The sequence below is a fragment of the Zingiber officinale genome, chromosome 1B (genome assembly GCF_018446385.1).
Source record: "Zingiber officinale cultivar Zhangliang chromosome 1B, Zo_v1.1, whole genome shotgun sequence".
Lineage (NCBI taxonomy): Eukaryota > Viridiplantae > Streptophyta > Magnoliopsida > Zingiberales > Zingiberaceae > Zingiber > Zingiber officinale.
The window spans coordinates 82,485,103-82,505,066 of NC_055986.1; the positions used below are offsets into that span (position 1 = coordinate 82,485,103).

Below are 19,964 nucleotides of genomic sequence, written 5' to 3' on the forward strand. Positions count from 1 at the left end.
TTATTATATCAATAAGATTTTACTTTTAGATTTTAGGAATTTAATTACAGTATTAAGTATAAAAAGTTTTTTTTTTTCAAATTTTTATATATATATACACGATTTTGATATACTGCGACGCGCACAGTGCATAACTGTGAACGTCACGTAGTATATCATGATTTTTTTTATTTTGATTAAAAAAATAAATAAAATATATTAATTTTGATTAAAAAATAAATAAAATATATATTTTACGATTTTATTAGTAGGGTTCAGGCATCCTAATTGGGATATAAATTTTCAGTTAATTTTTTTTTAAATATTTTACCTCTAAGGTTTAGATTTTCCAATTGGATTATAGTATTTGGTTAAAAAAAATTTTAAAATGAAATAAATTTAAGTATTTACGGAGTATTGTAATATGTTAAGGGGATATCGTAACGTATTAGCTACTTATATAAAGAAATATTATTTTTTTAATTAAAATGTCTGTGTTTTGTTTTTTTTTTATTTTGAATTAAAAAAATAATTATTTTTTAAAAAAATTTTATTTCTAGGGTTCAGGCTTTGGGTTATAGTATCAAAGTTATTTTTTTTAGATTTTACCTCTAGAGTTCAGGCTTTGAGTTATAGTATCAAAGTTATTTAGGATTCATGCTTTGCGGTTATAGTATCAAAGCTATTTTTTTTTTTTTAGATTTTACCTCTAGAGTTTAGACTTTAGGTTATAGTATCAAAGCTATTTTTTTTTTTAGATTTTACCTCTAGGGTTCAAACTTTGAGTTATAGTATCAAAATTATTATTTTTTTTAGATTTTACCTCTAGAGTTTAGACTTCCCAATTAGGTTATAGTGTTTGATTTAAAAAAAAAATAAAATAAAATTAATTTAAGTATTTATTGAGTATTGTAATATGTTGAGTGAATATGTTAATGTATTAAAAATTTATATAAGGAAATGTTAATTTTTTTAATTTAAAATATTAAAAAAATAATAAAAAAAAAACTATTAATTGATCTCTGCGCGTGGATCTGACACCAGATTTATCTTTTCTTTATTTTTTTCTTGATTTTTTAATTTTATTAAAATAGAATCTTTGACATTTTTATTTTGACTAATTTTATTTTTCATCTAAATTCTGATTGGAAAGGAGTAATTTGATTGGGATGATCCATAATTTAATCTTATATGTCTTATATGTATCAAAAGGAAATCTGAATTCTGAGAAGAATCAAAGTTTCAGATTGTGCCTTATATGCCTTAATCCACAGTCTGTGCGCGTAGCGCAAAGATGAAACCTCTATATATATATATATATATATATATATATATATATATAACAATTATATATATTTAATAATTATAAAATACAATTACTATAACAAATAAACAAGTAGAGATAAGATCTGTATGTTGCCCCATCTGTCCGTGCACAACTTCATCCGTGACTGACTTATCATTTTCGGGCGCCCACACACTCAATCGAGCATGTAGATCGAACATATCAATTTCATGCACAAGTAATGCAATTTTTTTTGCATTCAAGCTATAAAATGAGCTAATTTAGATATCAAAAACAAAAAAAAAAAGATATTTTTTTAACAATTCCAATAAAAAAATGCCTTTTAATTTTTGCCCAAAGAATATCCCATCTTTTTCTCAAATAAATGCCTTGAGTTATGCAGCAGTACCCTCAAAGAACACGAGTTCACTCCATCATTTAAATGTCAATTGGACCACTTGCAAGTTAGATGCAATTCAACTATATACTCTACTACTAAATATATTTAAGTTGACTTGAATCATTGGCAATATTTGCATGGAAACTGAGATTGATCACATAAAGCTTAAGTTGTATAAAATCATGAAATTTGGATACTCTGCCGCTGTTCACTGAGATCACTGATAGAATTAATCAAATAACTAATACTGGTACTTGTATAAAGCATATAACAAAGACTGCAAAATTTAAAAAAAAAAACACAGACAAAAGTTTTAATACACAATGTTCTGAAAGGGCAGCGAAGAAAACAGATCATCGTCCTTTTCTCTCTCTATATACAGATAGATAGATACAGAGCTAAAAGAGAGAAACTGCAAAAATAAATGCCATGATGCATGGGATGATCAGACTACAGGAGGAGATATGGGCTGGTAACTAAAAAAACAGAAGGTAACTTTAAAGTCAAATGACTGAATTAATTCCCCATAACAATACTTCAAAACTATTGACTTGATGTTAAAAATCTAAATAACTGTAATGAACTTCATGTCCAGTTTAGTATTATTACCTCAGCACCCTCCTTGGCCATGGAATGTTGCCCAATTTAACTGGTAACAGATCAACAATGTCATCTACTCCCAAAAAAATAAGTAGCAGCGTACTCCTCAAGTGCGTTTGTAAATGCATTGAATTGTACAATGGTCGAATGAAAAATCATATCGTTGCACTAGGGTTACATCCTGATGATATTGATCCTGAACTACCTCGAGATCAACTGAATGAATAAAAACCTCATAAAAATAGCACCATCTGAACAAAGATATACAGCTATCGTAGCTGAAATTGTAGATACTATCTTCCAAAAAGGCTTTAGCATGAAAACTGACAAGATCTGAAGAAACCAAGATTTACAACTAATTGCCAAGGACGACAAAGATGTTTTATTTTGTTTTACTTCTCCTTTAGAAGGGAAGAGCCCTAATTCTGAAGTTTATTTCAATTTAAAATATGTAATCATACTAATACTCATCCCCTGTTCGAAAATGAAGACCTACTCTTTCTTTCTTTCTTCTTCATTGATATACAAATACCTATATTTAATGAAGCATTAAACATCAAGAATCAATGCTGTTTCAAATGCAACACCCCTACGAGGTAGTTGAATCAGAATAATGACTACCTGCCCCCTCGACTCGTGTTCAACTGGGCGTTGGTGGATCAGATGCGAAGTGTTATCTAATACTTTTCACTTGGGGAGTGCTTGAATGATCATGGACAATTGGTGGGGCTTTTTGCCATTTTGGCAAGGAGAAATTATCACTGACCTAGAGTGACAAACACATTACCCCGTCTGGAAGATTTCCTTGCATGGAAAGTGCGGTGATGTGTCTCTGTGCAAAGGTTCTGCGAGGGACAGTTCCAGAGGCAGAAACTTCGACTGCATCAGGATGAGTTCGACCATGAAACTTTGCCAACCTATTGACTATGGAGAACCTCTCTAATTCTTGACATTCCAACCGTACATCTAATAGAAAAGTTTCCTTCTCCATCCTGAAATATGTTCAGTAATGAAAAATGTAAGGACTAGGTACATGTATGTACAGAAATTTGGGACATTACATAATGGATATTCCAACTGTAAGAAATGCTTGTGAAAACAATAAAATTTATAGAAGGATCATACAAATCCAAATTTCAGTATCTATTGGTTCAATAAAATAGAGAAATATAGAGGAAAACTTTAAATTTAGAGGAAAACTTTAGCATGATCCTCCTTTTTTTTTTGTAATTGCTACGTAAAAGTGACTGGATGGTGCAAAACGAAGAATATCTCAAAGTGAGCTAAGAAAGAGTCATAGAAAACTTGTAATTAATTTTCTTATATGCTTATAGCATAGGTGTTTGATGAATTAGCAACCATAAGAGCCTTCTTGCACCACTGAAACAGAGAAGCAAGCTGTTTTTCTCTCTTAACAGAATTTTACAAACAGATATAGGTTGACAATGCTAGAGGTAAATCAAGTCGCTGAAGATAGATGGCAAACTCCTCTACAAGCTCACTTTTTAATATGATTACCACCTAAAGAAGGAACGCTTAACATCAGCGAATTTTATTAATGCCTATATATTATCTTATGACAAGCATGTTGTTTAATTCAAATGCTCGACTCTGTTTATTCCTCTAGATAGATAGGCCAGGTAAAGGATTGATTGCACAAGAGTGAAGACAGTTACATCAGTTTAGTTCACATAAAAAATTAAGGGAAGGACAGATCTAAAATTCATCCGCTAGATCATTCTTGCCCATTTTCTCGTCCACCCAAAAAATTTGTTCCTCCCTAATCAAATTTTCCAGTGAATCACAGCCCCCAACAACAGGCTCCAGCGAACCAACAGCCCACCAACAAGCTCGCCGCAAGCTCAAGGCTTGGCTGTGCAATACAAGTTCCTTTTATTCTCCTTTCCTCCCCTCTTTCCCTCTTTCTTTCTACTGTTGATCCTTTTCCACTGTTAATCTTTTTGCCTATTCTATCCACTCTCCAGGGGTAAAACCAAGTTTTAGGGTATAAAAGGTATTGTTCTGATGAACACAGGCGCATGTTCTTGGCTCTTATTGGCTAAAGAACTAAGGGTACTTGAGCAATTTAGGATCCAGACTAGTTCAATTTATTTGATAAATACAAATACCGGTAATCATAAAGCTTCAAAGGGCACAGGGCATGTGACCATTTTTGTCACTCCGTAACGTAGCCTAGCGGACGATTAAGGCAAACAACCTCTCACAAACTGGAGAACTCTCACACACAGATACAAAAAGAAATTCTTATTAATTTAGAAGTATAAAATTATATCTGACTTTGGGTTTCTTCTATAGGTGCAAACCTAAAAAAAATTAAATAACCAAATAGGGAACACGCTAGATCATAATTGGGAGCACAATTACCCTAAAATTAATTGCAAAACAAGAGAAGGTGGCAATCCTAAATTACCAAATCCCTCAACAATTAATCAAACAATAAACAATCAAATTTAAAATTCAGTTGGACTCAAATTATTCTCCAATTTGTTTCATTTTCTGCAACATTCTCCCCTCACCAAGAACTCAACTTCGTCGAGTGAGGAAATGAGACTATCCAAATCAAGTTTGGTAGCACTGCACATATGTGCGAAGTGTAGGCACCTCTTTGATGGATCTGGTGTCTGCCACTCCATTTCTTTAAGTAACTCGGCATTTGCTGCACATAGGTGCGAAGTTCACCTTTGATGATCTGAGCATCATCAATCTTGGAAAGTCTTCTCCAATATATTAGATACTTTTGGGTGTTTTCACTAGAGGATATCAGCAAATTAGCAACCTCAATCAACTAAAAGTGTCAAAAAGTGATCCACTTCAGCAAAAGCAAAATAATGGTGCTGCTGTGAGTAATGCCTAGGTGATAATCATGAAGCCACATTAGATGTATGATATACACTCTTGTCCTACTATTGTCCTTAACTATCTTATCAATTACACTAGCAACATAATCCCTCAATTGTTCTAAGTCTTCCACTTTCGATTGTAAGATCTTAAGTTTATCATCTACCAGCTCACACCTAATATCTACCTCTCTAACGGTGAAGATTCTTATTGTACTTAATGTGGAGATTTAACAATTAATGAAAATTATAAAACTAAGGGTACTAAGTAGTAGGCATGCCAATAAGTAAAAAACTAAATTGGATTCCTAGATGGAATTGAGGAAAGGATATCTTTGCAACAATGACAACGTTTTTTTTTTTTTTTTTTTTTTGCTTATTGTTGCCATAAGAAGGGCAGCTTTGGCGTAACGGTAAAATTGTTGCTTTGTGACCAAAAGGTCACGGGTTCGAATCCTGAAAATAGGCTCTTGCAAAAAACAGGGTAAGACTGCGTACAATGGATCCTTCCCCGGGACCCCGCATAGCGGGAGCTTCGTGCACCGGACTGCCCTTCTTGTTGTCATAATAACATAGTGTTTTTTCAGAGGAACAACCTGCAAAATATTAAAATTGTTAGACAAACTTGCAAAAATAGCTAAGTATCATTGGGCTTGCAATGGGAATGATCTTAATGGAAGCCGCAGGGCCAGCGAGTTGTGGTGCAAGGAGAAAATCTCGCCAATACAGGAAGCATCCAGTGCAGATGGAAAAAGATGCAAGGAAAGCATCAAGTGGAGGGCTAGCAGTCATTAATTGGGAGAGAGGGATCGACTAGAGCAGAAGGGTGGCATATATGACCAATAGTGCTTCATGTGTGTCTCACAAGAGGGCAAAACTAGCTGTGACTAGTGGAGTCAATTTGAATGGAGAGGGTGACTATATGAGAGGAACCAACTAATTTTGATTAGCGAGACTGACGAGGGTCAGACAATTACATTAGTAGGTTCTCCTATTAATGTAGGCAAGTGGATGAGCCACCGTAGGCAATCCCTATTGGAGGTTTGTCAGCATTGAGTTGGTAGACGAAGTTGTTAGGATGAGGTAACAACCAAGCAGGGTTGCCAGCATTGTTGCTTGGACTCGACTACAACTCGAAGAGCAGCATGATATGATGGACAGGAAGGGGGCTGAAAGTGGAGTGTTGGTAACTGATAAGATGGTTGGCACAAAGACAAGAAGTAGTTTTGGTTCCCCACAGAAAGGGCTTATCCTTGTGTAAGGCTTGCCAAAGGAAAAAAGAACTAGCATAGAAGTGCGATTGAGGCAAACAAGCTTCCAAAGATATCTCTCACATGGAGAAAGAAGTAGAAATTCTTATTAAATGAAATTACAAGGACTCTAAATTTCTTTTATAGATGCAACCCTAATGGAAACTAGGGAATAAATAACCATATTGGATGACACGCTAAACTATAATCAGGAGCTCAGTTATTCCTCTAATTAATTACCAAAAAAAATTAACAAGACTAGATTAAATATGTCAACAATTTACTAATCAATAAAAAATCAAGTTTAAAATCCAATTAGACTTTATTTTACAATTTGTTTTCTTTCCCACGTCACCATATTCTTATTTTATTGTGTTTCCTCATAGAAGTTGGTTTCCACAAGTTGGTATGAATAAACTTAGTATATATAATATAAGCAGAGGCAAAATTGTTCCTAACTAGAACAAATCAAAGTTTTAAAAGCATATACACATGGTTTAAGAAGGATATGCCAGTGCATATGGATCCACAATTTCAGTGGCATAAAAGCGATATTGACAATAAGGTGTTAAAACAATATGGTTTACATCTACCAAGAAAAATATCCATTTTGATGATATGGAATGACACTTTAAAAGATGGTTACTATATAATAACTGTTGGACAATTTGTTGCCAGATATATTGGGGAAATTATAGAATTGAAATTACACAAAATCAATTCTAATTTATCTGTTGAGATGACCTGAGAGGATAATCTCAGGCTGCTAGCGGGGCTGGTTCTGCCAAGCTTCCGGTGGTCTGAGTTGCAGAGTTGATGCGATGCGTAGCAGAATCGGAAGTCGATTATCGAATCGGGAAGAAAATTCACTGACTAAGATACCGAGGTCTGCGTTCAACGCAGTTTTCAAACAAATTCATCCCACCTCCGACTGTGCTTTGAGGTTCTCTCGGGTCGTCTATTTCTTAGGATACAACGGCAAAACCACGCACACAACCAAGCACTGATTGTTCGTGGTGAACTGAGAATGCACCCGAGTACTATCACGAGTGGTTCAGCCGAACGGATGCACAACTGAGAGAAAAGAATCGGGGAACGAAAGTGGAGGAATTCTTTTGCTTTCGCTTTGGCTCTCGCTCTTTATCCTTTGCCCAAGATCCAGCCTCCTTATATAGGAGCTCTCACATTGCCTGCAATAAATGACCAAATTATAGTCATTTAATGGGTTTAATGTCGCTATTACTAGGTTTAATGTCTTCATTAATGTCGAGACGTTACGAAATCATTATTAATGGATTTAATGACGTCATGAATGTCGAAACGTTACGAAGTCACCATTAATGAGTTTAATGCCACCATTAATGTCGAGACGTTATGGAATCGTCATTAATTTCATATTAATGCTTTCGTTACACTCTTGAGCAAGTAGCAAAAAGAGATTCAGTTGGCAAAATGTTAGTTCATTCACTTGGGCAAATCTTGCCTCGGCGAGTCTGACATTCAACATGTGCAGGTCGTGCTCGCACACGAGTCAACCTTGGTTCAGTACAATCCGGGCCCTGGATTTGCACCCACCCTTGCACACCCATGCGTGAAAGAGTCTCTCCCCATGCATATGTTTACAACATCAATGCATGTGCCATAATTTAAACCAACAATAAAGCCAAGAGACTTCTAATGTGAAACTAACAACCCATGCACAATAGTCTCTTCATCTCCACCTCTTTATTCCATTCACATTTCCAACAATAACTAAAATTAATTAACCTAAGAAATCAATCTAAACAAAATTTACATTTGAGGGGTGGTTGGAAAGTAGGGGTGTAATCGAGCAGAGCTGAGCCGAACTCTTGGATGTTTGAGTTTGGCTCGTTTATAATCGAGCCGAGCTCGAGCTTTATTTAACGAATATATTCATGGCTCACGAGCTTATTCGAGCTTTTATCGAGCCTAAACGAGCTTAATAAATATAAATTATAAATTTAAATATTAATTAAAAATTAAATTATATATTTTTAAAAATTATAATATTCTTGTTAAAATTTATAATTTTATTCTAATAAATAAATTTAATATATTTGTCTATGTTTTTCATAAGTAGAATGTAAAATCTATAAATTCAATATCAAAACTATTATTATTTTTATTTAAAAGTTGATTCATGAGCTTAACGAACATGTTCACGAGCTAACGAGCCGAATATTGTGAAGCTTGAGTTTGGTTTGTTTATCTTAACGAGCCTCGTTAAACGAGCTCAAACGAGCTTTTATCGAATCGAGCTCCGAATAGCTCATGAGTGGCTTGGCTCATTTATACCCCTATTGGAAAGAGGAGTGAGAAGAAGCTTCAAAACAAGGAGAAAAGCACACCAGAAGCTTTAGGAATAAAATGAAATCAAGTGACTTGACTGAGGAATCTATTGATGTTGGTGAGGAGAAATCAAGTAAGGTCGTCAAAGGATAATACATATATGTGATGTATAACTATATATAATTATCTAATATACTATAATCAATTTATTAATTAATATGGAATTATTATGTATCGTGCAAATAATTGATGTTAACCATGTCGAAAATTGATAATTGTATTAACTAAAAATTTATCCAATATATGGAAACCCCTTTTTATAGAATGATAACACGACTTATTCCAAAATTTATGGAAATGAACTTCTGAGATATGCATGAATTGACTAATCATACTAATGTGTATGCTGTCTTATCGTGAATGAGACAGATAAATAAATTTTGCTTCTATACTTTGATACATTTCCTTAGTCATTCCAAGTATGAGATTTAGATCTATTTACTTGTTGGCTTTCAAGTTGTGTTGCCTTTATTTTAAGGAGATGTATGATATATTTCTTTTGGAAGATAAAAATGTCTTGTTTAAAGAGCCACCTCAATCCCAAGAAAGTATTTCAACTTTCTTAATACCAAAGTCCTACATACACTAAGAGTGTTGCAATTCCTCTTGTAGAAGAGTGTTTAATAAATAATGCATCATCCCCTTGGCTCTGTCTAAACCCCATAGCAATCATAAATCTCACAAATTTGTCAAATCATGCCGGTGATAATTGCTTAAGTCTGCCAATACTACCAAATAATGGCATCTATAAAAAAATCACGGATACAAAGATGAGCTATACTGCATGACGGAAATTAAAAATTATATCAACTCAAAACCTTATCCAAGTCATGGATCCTAATCCCTTTTTGTATATTGACAATATGACTTATCTTTCATAAATACCAAAGCTGTTCTAATAAAACTCCTAAATATCCCAATTAAAATTCTAACTTTTCTAAAAAAACAAACTTTTTATGGCAACTAGTTATGTTATGATATTTTATACATAGTTTATTTAAGTCTAATTTTAAAATATATACATAGTTACAAAATCATATTTCCCCACGATATGTAATTAATAAATTCAACACTTTATTTAATTAGTACTGCTTTATTAATTAGTACATGTTTTTGAATAATTGAATCAACTAATTTCATTGATTTTAACAGGTTAATTGATTTATTTAGTTAATTAATTTATCTGTTAATTGATTTTAATCAACTAATTGATTCTATTTAGTTAATTATATATTAAAATCATAATCAAATTACAAACCGAGGAATTTGATATTTTGCCAACTAGTGCAAATGATGTTTTAAATAATATAAATTTATATTTATAAATAAATAAATATCAAAATTGTATTCGCGTGGCATGGTACCAAAGTTGCACCATTCTGATCAGTTATATATATCAACACTAACCAATATAAACAAAACTATATATATATATATATATAGAGAGAGAGAGAGAGAGAGATTTTCTTAAAACGAATGGAACTAATTTTCTTGATCAAATTAGTAACCACATTAGCAAAGCAATAACTACAGAATAAATGCAGCAAAACAATCCTGAAACTGTGATTAGCAAATTGGCCTCTAATTGAACCAATGATAAGTAATTCAGCCATACAAAAACCTATGCAAATTTGCTTGAAATGGATTCTGGTAAATTGCAGCATAGTGGTAAAATTGGTTTGAGTGAAAATTTCCAATTACTTTATTCAGTTGGATTCAATTTCCACCATAGTCATAGAACTCTCAAATTGAATAAGCAAGCTAGCCCATTTGGGTCGTGCCCCCGACACAACCACTTGGCATGCTCAACACAGCCTGCACCTAAAACTATATTGAGCACAATCTGCGAGCCAAGAGGAGATTTCCCAGCCCAATCCACATGATGGGTTGGGCTTGGCACAAGTCAACCTTTTGGCAAGTGTTTGTGTGTGTGATGTGTTTGTGGGTTGTGGGTGGGTGGGTATGCGTGTGTCCATGCATAGGTGTGGACAGATGTGTATGCATGTGCTTTGCCTTATGGCTTCTTCCCTTGTGTGTGTTGTGTGTGTGTGTGTGTTGTGGGTGAGTATGGGTGTGTGTGGGTGTGCATGAATGCATTTGCATGTGGATTGCCTTGTGGTTTCTTCCACTGTGTTGTGTGTGATGTGGGTGGGTATAGGTGTGTGTGGGTGCGCATGCATGTGTGTTGCCTTCTGGCTTATTCCCCTAGAGAACAAGATTACACCTATTATAATTGAATACAAATCTAGTCTGTACATTCCCCATTCTTGAACTAATGTAAAGACAAAATCAGAAGCCACTAGTATCAGATACAACCAAAATATCAGTTGTCAAAAACAATGCAAGTCATGTTGTTAACAATGTGTGTAAGCTTTTATGTCATCTTTTGTAAAGTACTGTTCAGGTGATAAGAATGGCTAAAATGGTTAAATATATTGTCAAGGAAAAGAAAGATCTATAAAAATTATTATCCATTGCACACCTTGAGAAATCAGCTTGAAGTTTATTAAATTTTGTAACAGAATCCTCTGTGAACTTGTTTGAAGTCCCAAGCTGTCCAAGCATCCTAGAGAGTTGAGATAAAGAATATCTAATTAAATAGCAGTATAAAAAGTTCTAGAAAGTGGCATTCCCTAGTTTACAGGTAATAGAACAGTTTAGCATCTCAAATATTATATAGTGAGATCTTGAATTTCAATTTGGAACGTACATATTTTGCTTTACCAACGGTTCATGCCAATCATTTTTTGAGGAAGGAACTATGCTACATCCATCTGCGAGTGCTGATTTAGCTACAACAAAAGACAAACTTTGATAAGCTGAAGTTGCCTTTCTGTTCAGCAATTCAGATGGTAAAGCTGGAACAAGTTGCTGCATCAGCTGAGTTGTCAGGATTAGCCTTCTTCGCGAATGAGGAAATGATGGACCATCTTCCACAGCTTCAGCTTCATCATCTACCTACTCAACGAACAATTACAAGAAAAAGAACTACAAAATTCACTCAAGCAGTCCTGCTAAAGATTGCAACAAAATGATTGAGACAAGAATTGTTGGTTAATGAACAAACCTTCTCCATCAATCTATCAGCAGACAGATTCCAAGCCAACTCTGCCATACTAGATGGGAAAAAAGATCATATTTATCAAACAAACCAAATGAAAATTATTGTTCTTAAGAAAAGTATACTCTATAGAGCAACATTAAAGCAGCCATCTAAAAAATACCTTATGCTTTCCAAGCTCTGTAGGGATTCAGTGACAATCTTATGCCAAGGCATATCCATTGTCACACCTTTACGTTTCTTTGGTCTTAAAATTGCACCATGGTCACTGGTGTTTGGTAACAAGGGTGATGATTCATTGGGTGATATCTTGGAGGACAATGTACCTTCCCTGTAACCACCAGCATGGATGTTATCAAGTCTTTGTTCGACTATAACACTATCTTCCATCCCTGCAGTAACATTTTGGAGTGAGTACTGCTGTGTTGAAGTGGTTACACTCTTTTGAGCATCATAAAGAGCAACCATCTTGCCATTTTGGTAGATTCCATAATGCTCAAACAAGGTAGGAACAATGTGAGGACTAATGCGTGTGCAATCATTACCCCCCGATGCAGTAGCTGTAGAATTTGTGCAGAGGGGATGAATATGTGTTTGAAGGTCATCCTGTCCTGCTGTTGATGTTCTAGGATCTTTGTCTTTATGGACATTTGAGTTAGAGTTTAACATTTGGGCATCTGAAACATAAGAAGCTTCCACAACTTTAACATCAGGGAGATATCTAGAATGTGGATTATCCCTGTGATTAAATCTCTGATTTACATTTAAGTTCATTTGTGGAGTATTAAAAGATGTTCCTCTCAGCATGTTTTCTGCCAATGTGTTCATATCAGAATCAGAAGCCTTTGTGGACTGTATTTGATGGAGAAAGGAATAGTTTTTCTGCTGACCATCTGAGGGCTTTGGCATGTGTTCACAAATGCCACTGCTCCTAAAAGAAATAACACTTGTTAGAGAAGAAAGCAAGTCTTGAGATCTAAGAGCTAGATTGTGTTCATGTTTAGCCTTGTTAACATCCTGCTGATGCAGAGAGACAAGAGATGATACTGAAACGCTAGAACCTCCATCTAAGGTTGCTGTTTCTTCCCCTTGGAACATATTACTTGCCCTTGAAACAACATCCATCTTCTCTTCGAGTATATTTGAGGATTTGACATGAGCTGAATTCTCTTCTTTCCGTGAGTTTGAAGAACAAGTGCTAAGTTCAGGAGCACTTTCTTCCTTGTTCAATTGACTGTGAGCCTTTGGCATGCCCCACGAACTCCTATCCCTTCCATGATTTATTATGGACTGAAGTACATTTGGAGCAAGTATAGGAGTGATGCCAGCTTGACGTCGTTGAGCTGATATAGTCGTCCACACATTATGCAGCTTTGAGAAGCCAGCTTGGTTAGACATAACTGATTCTGAAGATTGTAAAACTTGTTTTGTGTCTACAGAGGGTAATCGATGGCCAAAACTTGTAATTTGAGAAAATTCTGCAAATGTTGGTTTCATGTGATCTGCCCTTCCAGAGAAAAATTGTGAACCACAAGTTATATGATTTTGAGCATTGGAAGCAACTCCAGAAGCTGAAAATCTACTAGACAAAATAGGCAATGCCTGAAAAGATTCGCCAGCTACAGCTGTATTATTAGAATCTTCTGGCTGCTTCATGAGTGCACCTTCGTTATCTTGGTTTCTGTTAGAAATATGACCTTGCTGCTGCTGTAGGCGACCTTGTACACCAGAACGATCTTGTTGCGGAAATTGGAGATGCTCTTGCTGATGATTTTGTGCTAAAGGAAAATCAGAAGCAGTGACTGATGATGAGTTAAAATACTTGTTTGCTTCCAAGTGTTCATTCTCTTGTTCTCTTGGTAGGCTGGAAATCTTATGCCCATTAGCTGTTTCAGATGCTTCATCAAGGGGAGGCAAAGGTTGACCTAAAGAAGTATGACTAGACTGCGACTGATCCTGATATCCAGCCTCTACATAGCCTGATTGTCCAAGCATATCACCATTCAAGAGATTCTGATAAATTGGGTCTTTGTCAGGCAGTGATTGCCTCTGAGATGGAGGAGCCAGATGCAATCCAAACCCTCTTGAGTTAGAAGAGCAATCAGAGTGAACTCTGGCAGCAGGAACATCGGCAACAACTAGTATGGCCTTATCAGATGCATTCACAGAATTCTCATTCCTTGACTGATCAACCTTGTAAAGAAGCTCAAGCATATTATTGCTGCCATAAATAAATAAAAAAAAAAAATCAAATCTAGGATTAGAAAGATCGGAACGCATAGCTTGTAATAGAAAATAAAAAATTGAATTAAAAACATAAAAAATTAAATGAAGAGAAGAAATTGAGGGGAAGAAAAGGGTGCAAAGTTGCGACCCATTATCAGGTGCCTTTGCAGTGAGGAATGAACAAAAAAATGAAAGAAAAAAAAATAATTTCTAAGACCAGGTTTTCTACAAAAGAAGGAAACAGCTAGATCTCAACACCAGATGCCTTGGCAGCAAGGAGTGAACAAATAAATGAAAGAAAAAAAGCCCAAAAAAATGTTTCTTAAAACCATGTTTCTTACAAAAGAAGGAACAAGTATTTAAAGAAAGAAAATATGTTGGGAAAAAAAAGGAAAAATATTGCAAAACATTTTGCATCCAACCATTTCCATAGAGAGAAGGAAAAAGAGAGGGAAACTTTAAATTCCAAAACTTGTCAAAAATACAGAGGAAAAGCATAAAAAAACATATTTAATTTTTTTAAAAAATGTTTATTTTTGAATAGAAGCAATATAGAAGAAAACTAGAGAAGATTTCTCAGTATTTTCCTTCCCTCCAGCTTTTTCTGCAAAGGAAACAGAGGGACAGTGTCGCTGGGGAAATATATATGTTCCCTTTTTTTTCTAGTTTCCTGCCCTCATAAGAACCATGCCCTAAGTTCTAGAATCATACAACAAAATATTACTTTGATAGTAGCATAGAATCAAACTTGAACAGTCTATTCCACCAGTCCCATTAGGCATGGAAAATGCATGCTAATGACTATTTAACCAGGGTAAACCTATAAAACAGGATATGCATGGCACATGCTGTCATGAAATACTCAGCTATTAAAATCATGCTCCATAGAAAGGAAATCATCTAGGATGTCACAACAATGGTTGACTTAAATAGATGTTCTTAAAAGAAAAAACAATTGTACCTTGCTTGAGAAATGGTTTGATTCTGTGTATATTGAGCTCTTGATTCATCATAAGAACTGCTAGAGGGGTGGAGAGGTCTTGCATCTATAGATGGCTGCTCAGCTTCCACTCGAACCCCCTATAGGAAAAGAAGTTTTTATTCAATTTGGAATTGAATTAAAATATCTAAAATATGAATTCTAGAGAAAGATGTAAAAGGTAGAGAATGAATATTCTTCCAGGACCAACTATATTACCTCACTAGTGTCATTTGGATTGTTGCCAACAACATGACCAGCAAAATGTGAATTCCCATTGAATGATTGGCCTATGTTATTTGATCCACTGAAAACTGAGTTGGGTAGACTTTGTAAGTTTAAATGGTGATTTGGTTGGAAAGAAGGCTCAGCTTTCCTCTTCAAATTACCAGCTGAGTTCTGAAAGATGTTAGGTCCCATTGAAAGTTGGCCATGATGAATTGAATTCTGGCTTCCAAAGTTATGGCTCAATACTTCTGCTGCAGGAGTAGTTGACAAATCACTATGAGTCTGATTTTCTTCATCATCTTTGACAACGTCAGAAGTCACATACATATTGCAGGCAAAACTTCTTCCAAAAACAGATTTTTGTTCATCCATAACTTGTTGATGCATGTTTTGTTTCAATTTTAGGGAATTTGGGTGCCTAACAGACCCTAAATTTCCTGCTAATGAATCTTCTGATTGCATCTTGAGACAAGCAATATTTGGTTTGACAAATTGTGTTTCAGCATCCTGATCAACATGATTTTCAGGGATCCTATCATAACTTGAAGGAGTGTCACCTCTCGATTCCATTGCATGACTAGAAATCCAGCGACCTAAGCTATTGACAGGCTGAAAAGAAACATTGGATAAGAGCAAGTTCTGTTGGCCAAGATTACCATTTCCATTGTCTTGTGACTTTAACTGAACGTCCTCTGAAGTGTTATGGTTCTGCTCAATGGACTGTCCATCCCATATTCCAATAGAAAAAGGAATTTTAGCTTGAATAGCACCTATAAGTTTGGTTTCATTCTCACTAGCTGAAGAAATCCTAACTTCAACACCACCTTCTACTAGCCTGGATTGATTCTGACTATTTCCAAACTCTTTGCTATTGGTTTCTTGCAAGGAAGACCTTAGACACGCATGGGAAGCCTCAGTTGTTGCCGTACTATTTTCTTCATGAGCAGTCTTCAAGAGAAGACGATTATTGCCAGTCAAGGAGCTTGGAGTTGCAAAAGGTTGTGCTATCAACGAAACTTGATTGTAAGAGCTGTCATCATCCAAGCCAATTGATTGTTTCCCATCATCAGTTGCACACAAAAGTGTTCTTATTGGTTCAGTTTTACTCAACCCACTCCACTCTTCCTGCCCTTTATAGCTAGTGGAAGCTTGAACAGCCTCTTGCATAAGAGCGCTCCAGCTCCCACTTTGAATAGAAGGAAATGCACCATAATGATCATTATCTACTTGTTGTGCATGCACATTTCCACCCATGCCAGACATTAGGCTTCCACTAAATAAAACTCCCCAGTTATTATCAGCATCTGTGCCAAACAACAGCTTTTGTTCCATTGGATCTAAACAAGCAACATTTGGCGAATTCCCAAGTTCTGATACTTGCTTCCCCTGTAAATTAGTAGACATAGCATCTTGTTCTTGCCTACCATGAAATTCCTGAAACTGATCATGGAGATGCAGATTGCTAGCTTGTTGAAACTTTCCAACTGTAACACCATTAGCTAGATCTTGCATAGGAGATTTTACATATGCATTTCTGTCTTGTAGATTATGTATATCCAATGTGTTGTCGTGTAAGAATCCTCGTTGAGTTGATTCTGGACCAGATTGAATAGTAGACGGATTCGATGACTTAGCTTCAACGGTTGCATCTGAATTAGTTATCAAATTGTTGCAATTATTAGACAATTCTAAGAAGTGAGAGTATTGGTCTAAACTGCTAGTGCCTGGAACAGGCAAGCCATGAATAAAATGATCATTCTGCTGTGGCATAAATCCCATGGATCGCATTGCTCGACTGCAGTCATTCGGTGTACCATCACCATTGCCAAGGTTCTGTAAAGCTGTTGGGTGACTAGGCTGCACCAAGTTCATATTGCCAGCAATAACCATCTCATAGGTAGATGGTAAGTTGGACAGGTCTCCAGGAAAATTATTTGTCCACATGTAGTTATATGCATTGTTGATTGACATTTCACTACGCATTGCAGTTAACTGATCTCCTGTGGCAGATTTTCCTACAAATGACATCTGTCTCTGTGGAACCAGTTGTCTCGCTTCATGATCCAACTGCTGAAGGTGGTGCCGTCTCCGAAGCTCTTGGAGTTGGAGCTCCTTAGATAACAATTGTTGTTGCCACAACTGCATATAGATAAAGAAGATGGTGTCTTGGATTATAAAGTGTCACACAAGGCAGGTATCTTTGAGGAAGCAGTGATCTACAACAGAGAAATTTTATAAGAAGTCCAAAAAACCAAAGAATCAGAGGGAATCTTCAAATGAATTTAGTGCCAACTGCAATTTTGTGGATGAGTTGCATTGTTTCCCCTCAGAATGATCATGAAAATCAGATGCAAAATATAGCAAGCATGAGCATCTTCTTGAAAGGAAAACAACAATGACTTTTGATCGTGCAGACTTGTATTTTTCTAGACAGGTGCCTAGAATCAAAATATATGAAGATAAGTTAGATTAAAGACACTAGAAATATTAACAAACTTCGTAATGAATTAATAACTTTCAAACTTTATGCTCACTCTAAGGAGATGGAAGAAAGTAAACTTTTGGTCCACAATTCATGTGGGCACACCCATTAGAAAAAGTACTAGAATTTTTCAAACTGGGATTCATACCATTGCTTTAAGACATTGAATCACCTAACATAATACATAACCACCTAAATTTTCAACTTCAAATTGATAAGCACACACTAAGTTTTCTTCCTTAAAATACTGGGGGTGGTGTAACTAAACTCCACTGCAAGCACAGCAATCTAGTTCTTATGTACTACAAACTGAATTATCAAATGCAACCATAACAGACAAGAACATGAGAATCAAAAGTAGTTAATTAAAAGAAGATAAGAACCCACCCTATATCAACTTACAGATTTTTCACCTAGACTAGTAAAAGGAGGAAAACAATAGAATACAACCAAAAATTATCTCTTATCATAATCAATGAAGTAACTAAGTTTGTGATTTTTAATTCTACATCACAATCAACAGCTCCCATTGGTAAGGAGCACATAAACATTATTTTAATTAGTTAGTCTTTAACCAAGTGTTGTCTTTCCAGTGAAGTCAGATCAACCAAATAATAATGGGGGCATAAGTGAAGTTCAAAATGGAGTATAATTAGCACAGACAAAGTGATGGGAAGTAAAGAACATTTAATAAGGTATATGTGCCCAAAGCATAATTTTTCAAGAAAAGTAATGGAGAATATTGATAGTGTACCCATAACAGCACCACAATGCCCTTTATGCTGCATGCTCTTTCCTGAATCAAGATCATAAGGATTCTAAAAGCTCCATTTATCTTTGTGTTACACAGTTAGCATATTTCCTCTGCTCACTAATCCCACAAGAGAACCTTCTTGAGATTCGTTCCTAGCATGATAAAGAACCACCTTCTTTTTGTCAATATGTCACGAAAAGGAGGAACAGAGTAGCTGAAGCTTTAGGATACAAGAGAAGAACAATATGGCAAGTTTAGCTTCCAATATCAGAACCAGTTCAAAGTTTTGTCAGAAGTCGTAACTCAAAAGAGCATATAAATTGCTAGTTAGCAAAACAGTTCAAATAGCAAGGAGGCAAAAAAAAAAAATGTTAATTGCACTAAAAACGGAAACCGAAACCACGTAACCAAGGTATCCATCTAGCCTCGCCTGAGCAATCAACCAAAACCCTCGCTACAACCGTACAACAACAGTAAAGCATACACCCAACTCCCAGCATTTCAAATACAAACCGACTCCTAAGCTTCCGATACCAAATTGGAGCTAAAGATAGTGGAATTGCCCGCTCAGCCAGCTAAACTAAGACAAGTCAGCACAAGGAAACTCAAGGTAATGAGAATCGAGGGCCTACGACGGCGAAGGGCTACAGATCTACAGATCGATTCAGAAAGGTAAGATAGATACGCTAGGCCGGATCTGCGGCGGAGGAAATGGCGAGAAACTCGATCGTCCGCGAGCTAGGGTTAGGGTTCCTCCGCACTCCCAGCAGGGGCCTATGGTTAGCGCTAGACGAACAGACGGTGCATGTTCACCCTATTGGAGCTCGTTCGCTCGCTCTCACTCTCTCCATTGCTCCATGCGAGAAAACTATGAATTTTTTCCGCGAAAAAGGATGGGCGAGGGAGAAGATTGGAACTTTGTGAGCTTTCCAACGAAGGGGGCGATAGCCGAGGAGGAAGAAGACGCCGGCTCAGCGACGAAGCTGGTGATTCGAACGACGGACCGGGTGGTTCGGCGTACTTTTTGGTTTTGAGCGTGTTTCTTGAGCCATTTATCGCCCATCGCGGCCGTTGGTTTAGCAGTGGGACATGTGCGCATATCTGGTGCGTTTGATGTAAGATTTGATCGGAGATGGCGGGAATCTAATGATACGTACGAGTTGCTGTTATCTGGATGCTGACGTGGGAGGTAACGAATTAGTTAGAGAGTGGAGGAGATACGATGCAACGGTATTAGTTTTTTCCGTTATTCGCTGAGTTGTTCGCCGAATGGAATAAGATATTTTAATTTTATATCAACTATAAATAGTCGGAGATACAAAATTCGTGTTAGTTTTTTTAAAATTATATCTTATCTATATGATACCGGAAATACTGAAGGGACCCATGGATCAGACGGAGATAATAATTAAGATTACATGACAGTTGAAAAACTGAAGGAGGTGGCGATCATGGCCAAAAGCTAGATGTCCAGATAGTTCATTCGTCTAAA

General features: G+C 36.0%; 1 protein-coding gene across 7 annotated transcripts; it reads right to left on the minus strand.

The window, feature by feature from the left end:
* Positions 1-1,999: 1,999 nt before the first annotated feature.
* Positions 2,000-19,481, minus strand: LOC121968578. 7 transcript variants are annotated; one of them, XM_042518900.1, is made up of 9 exons: positions 19,158-19,481; positions 18,473-18,624; positions 15,228-17,375; positions 14,991-15,109; positions 11,967-14,024; positions 11,810-11,858; positions 11,453-11,700; positions 11,225-11,308; positions 2,000-3,256 (listed from the first exon to the last, which is right to left on the minus strand). In XM_042518900.1, the coding sequence occupies exons 2-9, from the start codon at positions 18,527-18,529 to the stop codon at positions 3,031-3,033; spliced, it is 4,989 nt and encodes a 1,662-aa protein (XP_042374834.1). In that variant the 5' UTR covers positions 18,530-18,624; positions 19,158-19,481; the 3' UTR covers positions 2,000-3,030. The 7 variants fall into 7 exon arrangements, 6 of the variants coding, with proteins under 6 accessions (XP_042374834.1, XP_042374842.1, XP_042374851.1 ...); XM_042518908.1 differs by having other exon boundaries at positions 19,390-19,460; XM_042518917.1 differs by adding an exon at positions 17,530-17,674 and having other exon boundaries at positions 2,001-3,256; positions 15,228-17,452; positions 18,473-19,481.
* Positions 19,482-19,964: the final 483 nt, after the last annotated feature.

Bases quoted from the DNA above. Each gene is read 5' to 3' on its own strand.
- LOC121968578 (XM_042518900.1), bottom strand. From the start codon at position 18,529: ATGATCTTGATTCAGGAAAGAGCATGCAGCATAAAGGGCATTGTGGTG. The intron at 17,376-18,472 runs GTACACTATCAA...ATCTATATGCAG, and splicing joins GCATTGTGGTGCTGTTATGG to TTGTGGCAACAACAATTGTT. The intron at 15,110-15,227 runs GTAATATAGTTG...CTTTTCCTATAG, and splicing joins ATCCAAATGACACTAGTGAG to GGGGTTCGAGTGGAAGCTGA.